The sequence below is a fragment of the Vigna radiata genome, unplaced genomic scaffold (genome assembly GCF_000741045.1).
Source record: "Vigna radiata var. radiata cultivar VC1973A unplaced genomic scaffold, Vradiata_ver6 scaffold_153, whole genome shotgun sequence".
NCBI lineage: Eukaryota > Viridiplantae > Streptophyta > Magnoliopsida > Fabales > Fabaceae > Vigna > Vigna radiata.
The window spans coordinates 265,911-277,795 of record NW_014542917.1 but is presented as its reverse complement, the minus strand read 5'-3'; the positions used below and the strand labels follow the sequence as shown (position 1 = coordinate 277,795).

At 32.2% G+C, this 11,885-nt stretch overlaps 2 protein-coding genes across 3 annotated transcripts in view; one reads left to right on the top strand and one right to left on the bottom strand.

Moving 5' to 3' along the window:
• The first annotated feature begins 6,586 nt into the window (after positions 1 to 6,586).
• On the top strand, positions 6,587 to 8,625 carry LOC106752625 (60S ribosomal protein L7-2). 2 transcript variants are annotated; one of them, XM_014634337.2, is made up of 7 exons: positions 6,587 to 6,702; positions 6,818 to 6,996; positions 7,113 to 7,210; positions 7,295 to 7,352; positions 7,876 to 7,955; positions 8,035 to 8,137; positions 8,213 to 8,625. In XM_014634337.2, exons 2-7 carry the CDS (start codon positions 6,820 to 6,822, stop codon positions 8,426 to 8,428), a joined length of 732 nt encoding a protein of 243 aa, XP_014489823.1. In that variant the 5' UTR covers positions 6,587 to 6,702; positions 6,818 to 6,819; the 3' UTR covers positions 8,429 to 8,625. The 2 variants fall into 2 exon arrangements, with proteins under 2 accessions (XP_014489823.1, XP_014489822.1); XM_014634336.2 differs by lacking the exon at positions 6,587 to 6,702 and having other exon boundaries at positions 6,811 to 6,996.
• A 1,674-nt stretch (positions 8,626 to 10,299) lies between these two features.
• The window catches only part of LOC106752628 (metal tolerance protein C4), a 5,219-nt gene continuing 3,633 nt past the window's right edge, over positions 10,300 to 11,885 (bottom strand). Inside the window, exons 11-13 of the mRNA XM_014634340.2 lie at positions 11,291 to 11,358; positions 10,917 to 10,977; positions 10,300 to 10,841 (exon numbers count right to left, since the gene is read on the bottom strand). Coding sequence (XP_014489826.1) covers positions 10,717 to 10,841; positions 10,917 to 10,977; positions 11,291 to 11,358 — 254 coding nt within the window. The 3' untranslated portion in view covers positions 10,300 to 10,716. The remainder of the gene's footprint in view (positions 10,842 to 10,916; positions 10,978 to 11,290; positions 11,359 to 11,885) is intronic.

The following is an 11,885-nucleotide window of genomic DNA, read 5'->3' as shown; positions in this document are numbered from 1 at the left end:
AAGCATCCTTGTAGGCGAAAACCACCATTTAAGACGAAAAAACGTCGTTTGTAAGTTTTCATGGTTCATTTTGGTTTTCTTTCTTGTTGTTGTTCGGCGATTTTGTGAGTGTGAAATTAGAGGTTAGTGAAGAGAGGGTTGAGAAAATAAACGAGGTAGAATCATGAGCACGGGAGGTGCGAAGGTTTTGATTCAAGGGTTTTATTGGGAGAAGTTTTGAACCATGTATGGGGAGCTAAACTACTTTTAGCTTTTGATTCTATTTTCGATGGTTGAGTTTGATGTCTCTTAATTATGGAAATTTTGTTGTGTGATTGATATTGAATAAATTACAGTATGAGCGTATTTATTCAATTGAGAGTATTTGTTATGGAGATGTTATTGGATTGTAATAACCATAGGTTATAATATGAAAAAGGGAATAAGGAGATACATTTGATTCTACTACGCGTGATTAGGTTTGCTATACATTAAAATCTTTATTTTTGCTTTGCTGGTTATATGATAAAGTCTTGTTAAGCTAGGTGTTAAAATCTCAATTTTGATATACATGGCTATATGTTAAAATAGGTTGGATGATGAAGTAGAAAAATGTAATATGTAAAAAGATTGGTCTAGAACGTTAAGTTTAGAGATATAATTGTATTGAGAATTGGAATGTTTGAGTTGTATGTATATAAATGATATAAAAATAAAGATAGAAAATTTATGATGGAATAGCAATTTTTCAAAATTGAAATTAATAGGAATTTATGGTATATAGATATTTGGATTAATATACTTTTATCGGTTGGGTTTGAATCAGTTTTATAAATATTAAGGTCTTGATTAATTTGGGTAGAGAAAACTTGAATTTAGTGCTTTCCTTGATGATGATGATGAATATAAAGAGGGGTATCCTGTTAAGGTTTAAAAGGAAAAAGAATAATAATTATGGTGTTATAATTTATGAAGCAGATGGATGTTTTATTTGTAATTTATTCTAATTTTGTAAGCATGGAAAGTAAAATAAGAATGAGATGGTAATTTATGCTGTTATGACAATAATAATATAACATCAATATGTGATGGTGGTGATGTTCTGTGGGCCTCATGGCCAATGGGTGGAGCATGGCTTTGTACCCGTCTATGGGAGCACTATGCTTACACGATGATAAGGTAATTGGTTTCTAAATTTTGAATCATTCAATGAGGTAAACCAGGGCAAAACACAATAAATTATAACTAGAAAACATACAAAGCTAAGTTTTTAAGAAGTCAGTTGCCTTTGGAAGAGTCCTTCTAATTTTTAATCCATTTTAGAATGATGTGTGTATTTGTGTAATTAATGCATATAAACTTTTTAACAGTTATGGAAGGATTAATTTTGAAAGATACAAACGCAGAAAAATGAGTTATATTTGAGGATAGGGCGTTTATTGGAAGTGAAGATCCTTTTCAAAGCACACAGGTTCAACATCAGCAACAAACCTCGGGGTGTGAAGGTCAGGATGAACTCAAGCAAAGCACAATGTACGATTGAATGAAGGTTGCACCCCAAAGAAGGGTCAAGAGTTGGCGAAGAGAACTCCATTTATATTAGATGGTAGAAGAAAACAATGAGTAGTTGAATAAGTTGTAGTTTAACTTTTATGTTAAAAACTTTAGTTGGATATTGAAGTAGAATATGAAATGTAAATATTACCTAAGGTGTTGATCTATAAACATTTAATCTTTGCCATTAATTTGAATTGAATTGGATTCTATGAAAGTGGTTCAATTAGATTGATTTATGTTTTATGTTTGTGGACATAAAATAAAATTGTTATGCAGGTATGTGAAGTTAGTTGGCCAACCATGTTCATGTTGTATATTATCTTCAAAAATGTGTTTGATTTTGTGAAGGAGAATGTTATTGTTGATGGTAGAGGAAGGTTGTTGAAATGAACTTTGTATGGACATTATGCGTGGTTATTTAAACTTTTATCCTGACTATGTATTCGAAGCCTATTTTGTAAAATTCAATGTGCAGAAACAGACCTGGGAGAAAAGGCCAAATAAGTGGGTAATTCAGACAAAGTTTCTGCATATAGGGGTCAACTATGAAAAGGACCTTGATTTTTAATTGAACCAACTTTTTTTAAGACTTATTGGATATAGAAGTGTTGTTCAGCCATTGATGATCACAGGTATATGGATCTCCATGGCCAAGGAATAATTCCTTTTAAAACTCAATGTCCAGATTCAGACCTGAGAGCAAAGGCAAAATAAATGGGTAGTTTAGGCTGAGTTTTTGCACGAGGAGATCATCTTTGAATCTGACACTTATTTTGAACTACACATTTAATTTTTTTACCAACTATATTAAATAATAATGATTATCTGTATTTTATTAACACATTTATATCAAAGTTCATCCCCAAGGAAACGATTTTTTTAAAAGTGATGGTGCAAAAACAGAACTGGTAGCAGAGACAAAATAAGTAGGTAGTTTAGGTTGAGTTTTTGAATGAGGAGGTCATCTTTGAATCTGACACTTATTTTGAACTGCGCATTTAATTTTTGACCAATTATATTAAATAATCATGATTATCTGTCATTTATTAACACATTTATATCCAAGTTCATTCTCAAGGAAACATTTTTTTTAAAAGTGATGATGCAGAAACAGAACTGGTAGCAGAGGCAAAATAAGTGGGTAGTTTAGGCTGAGTTTTTGCACGAGGAGGTTATCTATGAATCTGGCACTTATTTTGAACTTCCCGTTTAATTTTTTACCAATAATGTTAAATAAAAATTATTATTTGCCATTTATTAACACATTTATATCCAAGTTCATTCCTAAGGAAACATTTTTTTAAAAAAGTGATGGTGCAGAAACAAAACTTGTAGAAAAGACAAAATATGTGGGTAGTTTAAGATGAGGTTTTACACGAAAAGGTCATCTTTGAATGTGACACTTATTTTGAACTTCCAGTTTAATTTTTTACCAATTATGTTAAATACACATAACTGGTAGCAAATGCAAAATAAGTGGGTAGTTTAGTCTGAGTGTTTGCACGAAGAGGTCATCTTTGAATCTGACACTTGTTTTGAACTTCCCATTTAATTGTTTACCAATTATGTTCAATAAAAATTATTATCTGTCATTTATTAACACATTTATATCCAAGTCCATTCTCAAGAAAATTTTTTTAAAGTGATGGTGCAGAAGCATAATTGGTAGCAAAGGCAGAATAAGTGGGTAGTTTAGTTTGAGTTTTTGCACGAGGTGGTCATCTTTGAATCTGGCACCTTAAACACACATGATAACATACAATTCCTATAAATAGCACCTTAAACACACATGATGACATACAATTCCTGGACATTGTGCAACAAAGGTCGTAGACAAATAATGCTCATTGTTGTATTGAACCATGTCATAATGAATACNAAAAATAACACAATCATCATTGNTATGTTCAAATTNCATTACTAATAAATGTTAACAAGAANTTTCTTTCATCAATTCTAACAACAANTATATGTAAATTTAGACCTAATAACTGCATCTTGAAACTGTTCTAAAAAATACATATATCACATTCCTATAATCCTTAATGAAAAACATCTACAACAACCCTAAATGTTGCAAGACTTCATTCTGTTGCACATTGTCAGCATCTAATGTTCATTCATAAACATACTTTTCCCTAATCTCTTATCGTTCCTCCTGCAAACAAATAAATGAACACAATATCAATCACATGGCCATGTTCAATAAAAGTTCCAAACAACTTCAAATTTTAACAACTTACACTAGTATAATTGGGCATTGTAAATAATATAAAAAAGAATATTATTTGAAAAAGAATTACCAATTCATCGTCAGATTGTACATCATATTCATCATCATTATCGGCAACATCTATTGATACAATTGAATTGAGGTAAGTTAGAAAAAGTGATTCCATATATAACTTCAACGATATGTCTTTCTACCTACCAACATCAGCTTCCTTAGGTTCATTAATAACATCTCCATGCGCATCTTTGCGTTATGTGATGTGATGCTCTGCAAAATTATTCTCTCTTGATTTATGAGCATCCACCAGATTTTTCACCAGCATAGCTGAGTACTTAAAAACAATATATACTTAAAAGATAAGAACAATGAAGTCAAGTGGGCTGTCAGGTTCCCCAAAACATAAGTGAAAAAAAAAAATTAAAAAGGAATCAACCACTATGTTTGCCCTAATAAAAACTCAAGTTGTTTGTCAAGTGCCTTTTTCTTCTTTTCATCAAGTTCCATTTGATGTTTGTAAAGAACCTAGTACAATAATAGATGATGAAATGAAGATCACCATATGGAATTTACAAAAAGTATGCTAGCAAACAAATCAACGGAGCAAAAAAATATTACCAGCTTTTCTATTTTTGTCTAGAATTTCTTAACTTCTTCCTGTACAAGATGCAACTTTCATCCCAAAACATATCAACGGAGAATAAAAGAAGCATGCAATAATTGAATTATGCTTTGTATTTAAAATAATACAACCATAACATCAATAACTAATGTAGGTTATCACTACTTTGATTTATAGAAGACAAATCGACACCTTCATCTTCTTTTCACCCCTTGTAGCCTGATCTATCATGCCTTTGTTGGCTCTTAAAGCCACTTTCTTTGCCTAAGCTACTTTCCATTTCCTCTCTGATGAAAAATCCTACAAAAACAAAGAACAGGATGTAAAATCATACAAAATAAAATATAGAAACACTGCACATTACAGATTTTGAAGGTGAAACTAGTGTGTACCTTTGATAACCACACCATTTATTCTAAGACATGGTCCCAATGAGTTTTCGGTCGGCAATGCTCCCTTGGAGCTTCAAGAGCCTAACGCAACAAAAAGTCAAACTTAGACAGAAAATTGTAAAAGAAAAATATCTTCTTTTTGAAAAATAAGCAATTAAAAACAACTCTCATTAAATGATTTCACATTTAATATTTCAGGTTGTTATAAGATTTACTGCCCTCTTTTTTGCATATATAATTAACTTAAAGGACTACATGCTCTTATACAACAAAGTTAATGTTTTTAACAACAAAAAAAATAAAATAAATGAAACAACTTTATCTTGAAATGTGTTATTAACATTTACATAGTTATCAATTTCCAACCATATCATGAATCAGTTGTTCAACTTTTCAATCATGAATGGGGGAATCACAATGTATGATAAAATTTAAACATACAAGAATTGAGCCAAGGAAGTCACCATGTGAGCAAGGTTCAAACCAATAATTACATTTTCAATACATAACGTTTACTTACATTGGTACGACCTTCAACTTTAATGCAATCCATCACTACTGTAAAATGCATCAAAAAGGATTCAACAAAAGAACCTAATAACAAAACAAATCCTCAATGCCCAATAAATCATTTAACAAAAAAATTCAAACTTTTTACTAATAAAGCACATGTAGGACGAAATGTTGAACAAAAACTTCGAAAAACATTCAACTTTACCAAGACAAAACCTAAATGCCAGAAAAATTAAAAAAATAAAATAAACCCACCGAAAATAAGCTAACTAATAGCGAAATAAACGGAAAAAAGCTTCGAAAACAGACCTCCAATGGAGTTTTCTAGCTTGGGGTGACAGTAAACGACGGAACGGTTGCAGTAAACGACAGAACTCCAAACTCCTTCAACGACAACGACGATGGCTGATGGGTGAGTGTGACAGAGGAGGAAGACAAAAATACTTCTAGGCGAGAGAGAAAATGCTTTGCGAATCTGCCTTTCTCTATTTTTGAAAACCACCAGGAGAACAGGAAGAAAAGAAAATCAAAACCATGTACTTTCTTCTATTTTCACGTCATTTTATCTTTTTTTAAAAAAAATTTCACCCGGTCCAATAACAGTGTAACACGTATATGATATCAAAAATTTGTCATTCATTGTTTGTCAAAGTATCATTACCTTAAAATAAAAAAACGATTAAAATTTAAAGAAAGAGTCCCTTGTCAATTAGATGGTAAAATTGATAAAATAAATATTTTAATTTAAAATACATTTATTCAAAGGATAGAATTGGAGACAAAGACAAAAAAAAAATGAAGAATTTCTATTAGGCGGTGCCTACTAATAAAATTTAACTTAGTATAGAAATATGAAAGATTGAATTAAATAAAAATTATTTTAGATTGCTAGAAATATAAATTGAAATTAAGTCTTCAAACTTAAGTTTTTTTGAGGAGTTTTATCAATTTATATTTTCATAAAATACCAAAACTATTTATATTTACTAAATGCAATTGTTTGATTAAAAATATATAAAGAACAGTTCATAGAGAAGTATACATATTTTCGTATAATAAAGACATTGGAAAACAAATGTAGATAATAAATTGAATATTTTTAAAAGTAGGAAAATACAAAATTTAAAATAAATAACCGAATTGAAAAATAAGAAAACTAGCTATATAGAACATGTATTAAAAAAACAATAAGAAAAAAAAAAGAGAGTCTCAAAAAGACAAAAATAAAAAAGAGATGTTTGGGCCTATTGGGTGTCTAAAGGATTTCGGGCCTGACCCAACAGTGGACTCAATTTTCCATGTGAGAAGCCCAGGACTGAACTACTACAAAACCCTACTTCTTCTCATTTCACATAGTTGTCAGCCTCTCGGAGAAAACCCTAATTCGCAGTCACAGAGCGAAATCTGAGGTACGTTGGTTCTCATTCTGTTTTTGATCTTCCATTGTTGATTCTTCCATATACATGACTTAGTTGTTTTACAAATCTTAGTCTCATACGTTCTATTTCGCTTTGTAAATGACAGAGATGGGTGAAGAAGCCAAGACAATTGTTCCAGAGTCCGTTCTGAAGAAGCGTAAGAGGGAAGAGGAATGGGCTTTGGCAAAGAAGCAAACGCTCGAAGCTGAGAAAAAGAAGAGAGCCGAGAGCCGCAAACTCATCTATAACAGAGCCCAACAGTACGCAAAGGAGTACGATCAGCAGGTACACTCAGCTGATCTTCTCTCGACTTTGATGCTCTAATTTTGTTTGGTTTATTGCGTTGTGGGTTTTGTTCTGCCTAGGTTTTGAACATGTTGTGTTTGCGGACTTTTTAACAGGAGAAGGATTTGATTCGGTTGAAGCGTGAGGCAAAACTGAAAGGTGGATTTTATGTGGATCCAGAGGCTAAGCTCTTGTTTATCATTCGCATTCGTGGGTGTGTATTTTTTCTTGTTTATTTTTTTAATCTAATATTTTAGAATGTTTAGGTTGGTCTAATTTATGTAATTGCATTTTTCAGTATCAATGCGATGGACCCCAAGTCAAGGAAGATCCTGCAGCTGTTGCGATTGAGACAGGTATTATTTGTGTATTTCTAGTTGCATATTACATCTATGTATGTTTGATGTTTTGTTCTTTTCCATGCCTTGCTGCTGCGTTTCTTACTTAAACTTAATACTGGTGGTATGATATTTTAGCATAGAGGTTTTATTTTTGTTTTCCTGGAGAAGTAAGTGGCCTAGAGCAATTGAAATTAGTTGTAGTTGTGGAAATTGTGTAATTTTGCAAATTTATTATGTTCCCCAAACAAAGGTTTTATATTTGATAATTGGAATTTGGTAGTTGTATGATATTTTGCTTGATTTAATATTGGATTCTGATGAAATGATTTTCTTTGAGGGCCATAAAAAATTGTGGTAAACTGTTGGACCGTTAAGTGTTTTTTTATTATTGTTTGTGTTTCTTAATACCACACCTGTGCTACATGAATTATACATGACACATAACAGAGCGTTCTCAATGACTTATACCTCATATCTTCATTCTCAATTGTTATGAATGAAATTGGGTGATACTGATATTTAACTTAATTTGAAACAGATCTTCAATGGTGTATTTCTCAAGGTTAACAAGGCCACCATGAACATGCTGCACAGAGTTGAACCTTATGTGACTTATGGGTATGCGGATTACCTTTTTATACTTTGAATATTAAGATTGCTTTTATACCAAGTGAAGAGACTTCTGCCCTTGTTGCAGATACCCAAATCTTAAGAGTGTGAAGGAACTTGTTTACAAGAGAGGGTATGGAAAGCTCAACAAGCGGAGGACTGCTCTAACTGACAACGCCATCATTGAGCAGGTGTGTTAATTTACAATTTCGTCGTAACTAATTTGAATTAATTAATTTCTTGCTGCTGACTTGTTTTGATGACAGGCTCTGGGCAAATATGGAATCATTTCAACTGAGGATCTAATCCACGAGATCATAACAGTTGGACCTCACTTTAAGGAGGCTAACAACTTCCTGTGGCCATTTAAACTGAAGGCTCCTTTGGGTGGTTTGAAGAAGAAGAGAAACCACTATGTTGAGGGAGGTGATGCTGGAAACCGGGAGAATTACATCAATGAGCTAATCAGGAGAATGAATTGAGCTGTGGCACCGTTCAATCTTGACTAGTTGAATCACTATTTTCTTGTTGCCTTAGATCAAGACAATTTTTCGTATCTGAAATTTTGAGAATAGCACATTTGTGACTTTGGAAAATCTTTTTATAAGTTTGAATGTTTTTCGTTTTATAAGTATGCTTGGTATTTTTTTAATTTAAAATATTGCTATTGATATATTCACATGCTCACTAGAGATTTCTGTTCTGCGATATCTATGAAAGTACTAGTTTGAATTTGAGGTACTATTGATGAGCTCCTCATTCTGAATATTTTAGTAGAGTATACTCGTAACTCAACGTTAATTTTTAATATAAGTAACTCAACGATGATTAGTTCTTTTTGACGGTATTATATTTTACTGGACGTCTTCGTTTTTACTTGGTATTCTCTTTTTTGGATTATTTAATGTAATTTGAAATAATTTTTAATCGGTCATTATGTAACGTGAAGTTTTGAATGACGACTTATAGTTTTCTTATTTTGTTTACAGCGGATTGGAAATTTTAATTAAATTAATAATGGTGCAAGGATTTTAGTTTTATCATTGCCCGGTGTTTGGGTCAAATAAGAACTAGTTGTCCCTTAAATTTTCCCCTTGAGAGGTGAAACTAATCTGGCTACTTGCATTTAGACTTTGTAGTAAGTTGCTTAGTATTATTTTGATATTTTGTAGTTAATGTTGATTGATATTTTGAAGACTTTCTTTTTTATTATAATGCGTAAGCGATGAAGACATCAAAATCAGTGTATCACATTAAGCATCTTGGTATCCTAAGATGATGACTCTACAATTATTGATAAAAATAGTTTTGGAATCCTAGGATCTGAGCCCAACAGAAAATGACCACGGTGACCACAATTTCAATCTAGAAAAAAACAAAATCAATGAAAGTGCCCGAGCATGCTTTGACAGTTAATAGTAGAAAAATGAAAGTTGTAAACTGCGATTTTGCTACCGTACGTTACGAGCAATTATGAGTTGTTAGAACTTCTCATTCAGGCTCAATGCAGAGTGATGATGTGAACAAATCGAGTCGGGTTTATTTGTTAGTGTTCCTGTGACTTGTTTATAAAGAATGGCTGTCTGTTCTGACTAACAGAATAGCTTTATTGTCCAAATTTGCAAATTCTGTTTTATTCTTTCTAAAATTTTGTGTACATTATAGGGTTTTAGGAACATTATTTTCGTAAAGATAGTAAGTGCCTCGTAAGAGCTCAAGTAAGATTATTCAGAAACTTATTTCATTGTTATCGTGCCGGTCTCGTAATAATTCAGTCTTGTCATTTTATATAAGCATTACTTGTGAACTAGCATGTCAATTTTCAACTTCTAGTTATCTTATAGTTAGTTTTGTCAATCACGCTCTAAAGTGTCAACAGTTTAACCAAAAAAATCTCTAGGTTTCTAGTGTGTTAGTTTATGAAGTTATGGTAGTATTTAGAAACATTCCACGCTCATTAGGTGATTGATTGAGACCATAAATCGATAATGGTCGTTAACTGCGTAATAATTTCTCATAACCAAAAGATACATCAAAGACCGTTCAAGTTTGGACCTGAACATGTTCTATCAGGACGACAGTTGTATTCTATTATTTTATATGTATCCTAAGCAAGCAAAATACTAATTTCATACTAAACTACTCTTACCAGGCCAGCCAAGTGTCAAACTGCCAGAACGATCATCACAATACCTCGGAAAACTCATGGTTGTCTGTCTAAGGCAAAGGCTATGCTGACCTTCAAATGAAATTTCATGCAAGCAACTTTGTCCACCATCTTTCTTTCTACATTCTTAATTAACTAAAGACTCACCATATAACACACTAATTGATTAAACAGTGGCATATATAATTATGATTTTGTAAGCCAGACTAAATTTCAACTAATAATATAGGGTCAAAAATAATATATTAAAGAATGCGTTGATAACATACCTCAATTACTTTCTACTATGAACTATGATACTTGCTGCGAGTGACAGGAACTGCGGGACACAAAAAAGTTGCCGTTTCTAATTACTCATCGAACATAGCATTGTTTAATATATATTACATGCCTTATGGTTTTTCACACTAGAGGTTGCTCAGATGTCACCTTTCGGCGAAGAGGAAAACATGAGTATTTGTGCACTAATTATCAAGAGTTGTCCAACTTGAGGCATGTAACTCAGCTTCGAACGTCATTCCGAACTAATGAGACTTGATAGAGCCAAATCAATTTTTCATAAATGCTTTAACGATATAGATGAATAAGAATAGGGTGTCGAATTTATTGAATCTCTGTTGGAGGATTGTGGGCCTCGATATCAACATGCCGAATACCAGGTACAAGGTTCTGGATCTCCTTCTCTAACCTATCTACTTCACTTCCTAAAGCTGTAACTACTTCCTCACCTGTCACATCTTACAACTGTAAGCATGCAATTACTTATTAGTAAGCCTATAAATATCAAGTTTACTGGTGCATACCATAATTTGACATAATATTCATCAGGGCAGTGTCATCCTTCATCTTTGTAGCTTCACGAAACTGTCAATAAACTTGGCTGTTATGAAGCTTACATATCTAAAGATTATAAACCACACAACGACAGGGAAGCCGCACGATAGAACTATTGTTGAAAGATTCAGAAAGCTGAAAGGGGGAGGTAACCTAACTAGTCATGCCCAAAGAGCCAGAATACATAATTGTTTTAAATGTGAACTAATTCCCTAGGATAGTTTTCTTTCCATGTAGGCTAAAAGCAAATGCATTCCTCTTTTGCTAGCATGTAATAAAAAGCAGCAGAACATAGTAGTATATTCTCAGAGGTTTTATATGATCATTATAAAAGCATATCTACCTGTCTTGCCCACTCTCCACGTCCAGTCCGTTTAAGATAATTTTGCACCACCACCTCTCCATTAAAATCTGTTTTAAAAAGAATGATCAGATTTAAAATCATCATTCTTAATTATTATTATTATTATTAACTGAATTGACATGCTTATGATATTTGAATTCATTATATAGAAATCCAATTTCAAGGCTGTTTGTTTGTGCTATTAATTTAAAAAGTAATAAAACATTTTTTAATTATAAATAGATAAACACTTAATTAAATTTGTTTTGGAAGTAAAGAAAAAAAATCCTCTGGCAGTTTTAATGCCTTTGTCATAAATTATAAAGAGTAGCTTTCGAAAAAGCTATACCATAAAAGCTTTTTTCCCCCCATGAAAGTGTAATCTTATCCTGCAGTTTTGACTTCTTAGCACTAATTCAAATTGATAGCAACAATAGAAACATCGAGAGCACATAAATAGCAGGATATATACGTTGAACCCGAGAAGGACAAGCATATGATTCAAATAACCAGAAAATTGCAACGAAAAATATAAAAAACCGTTACACAGTAGGATTTATTAATATATATATCTATATCTATATATATATATATA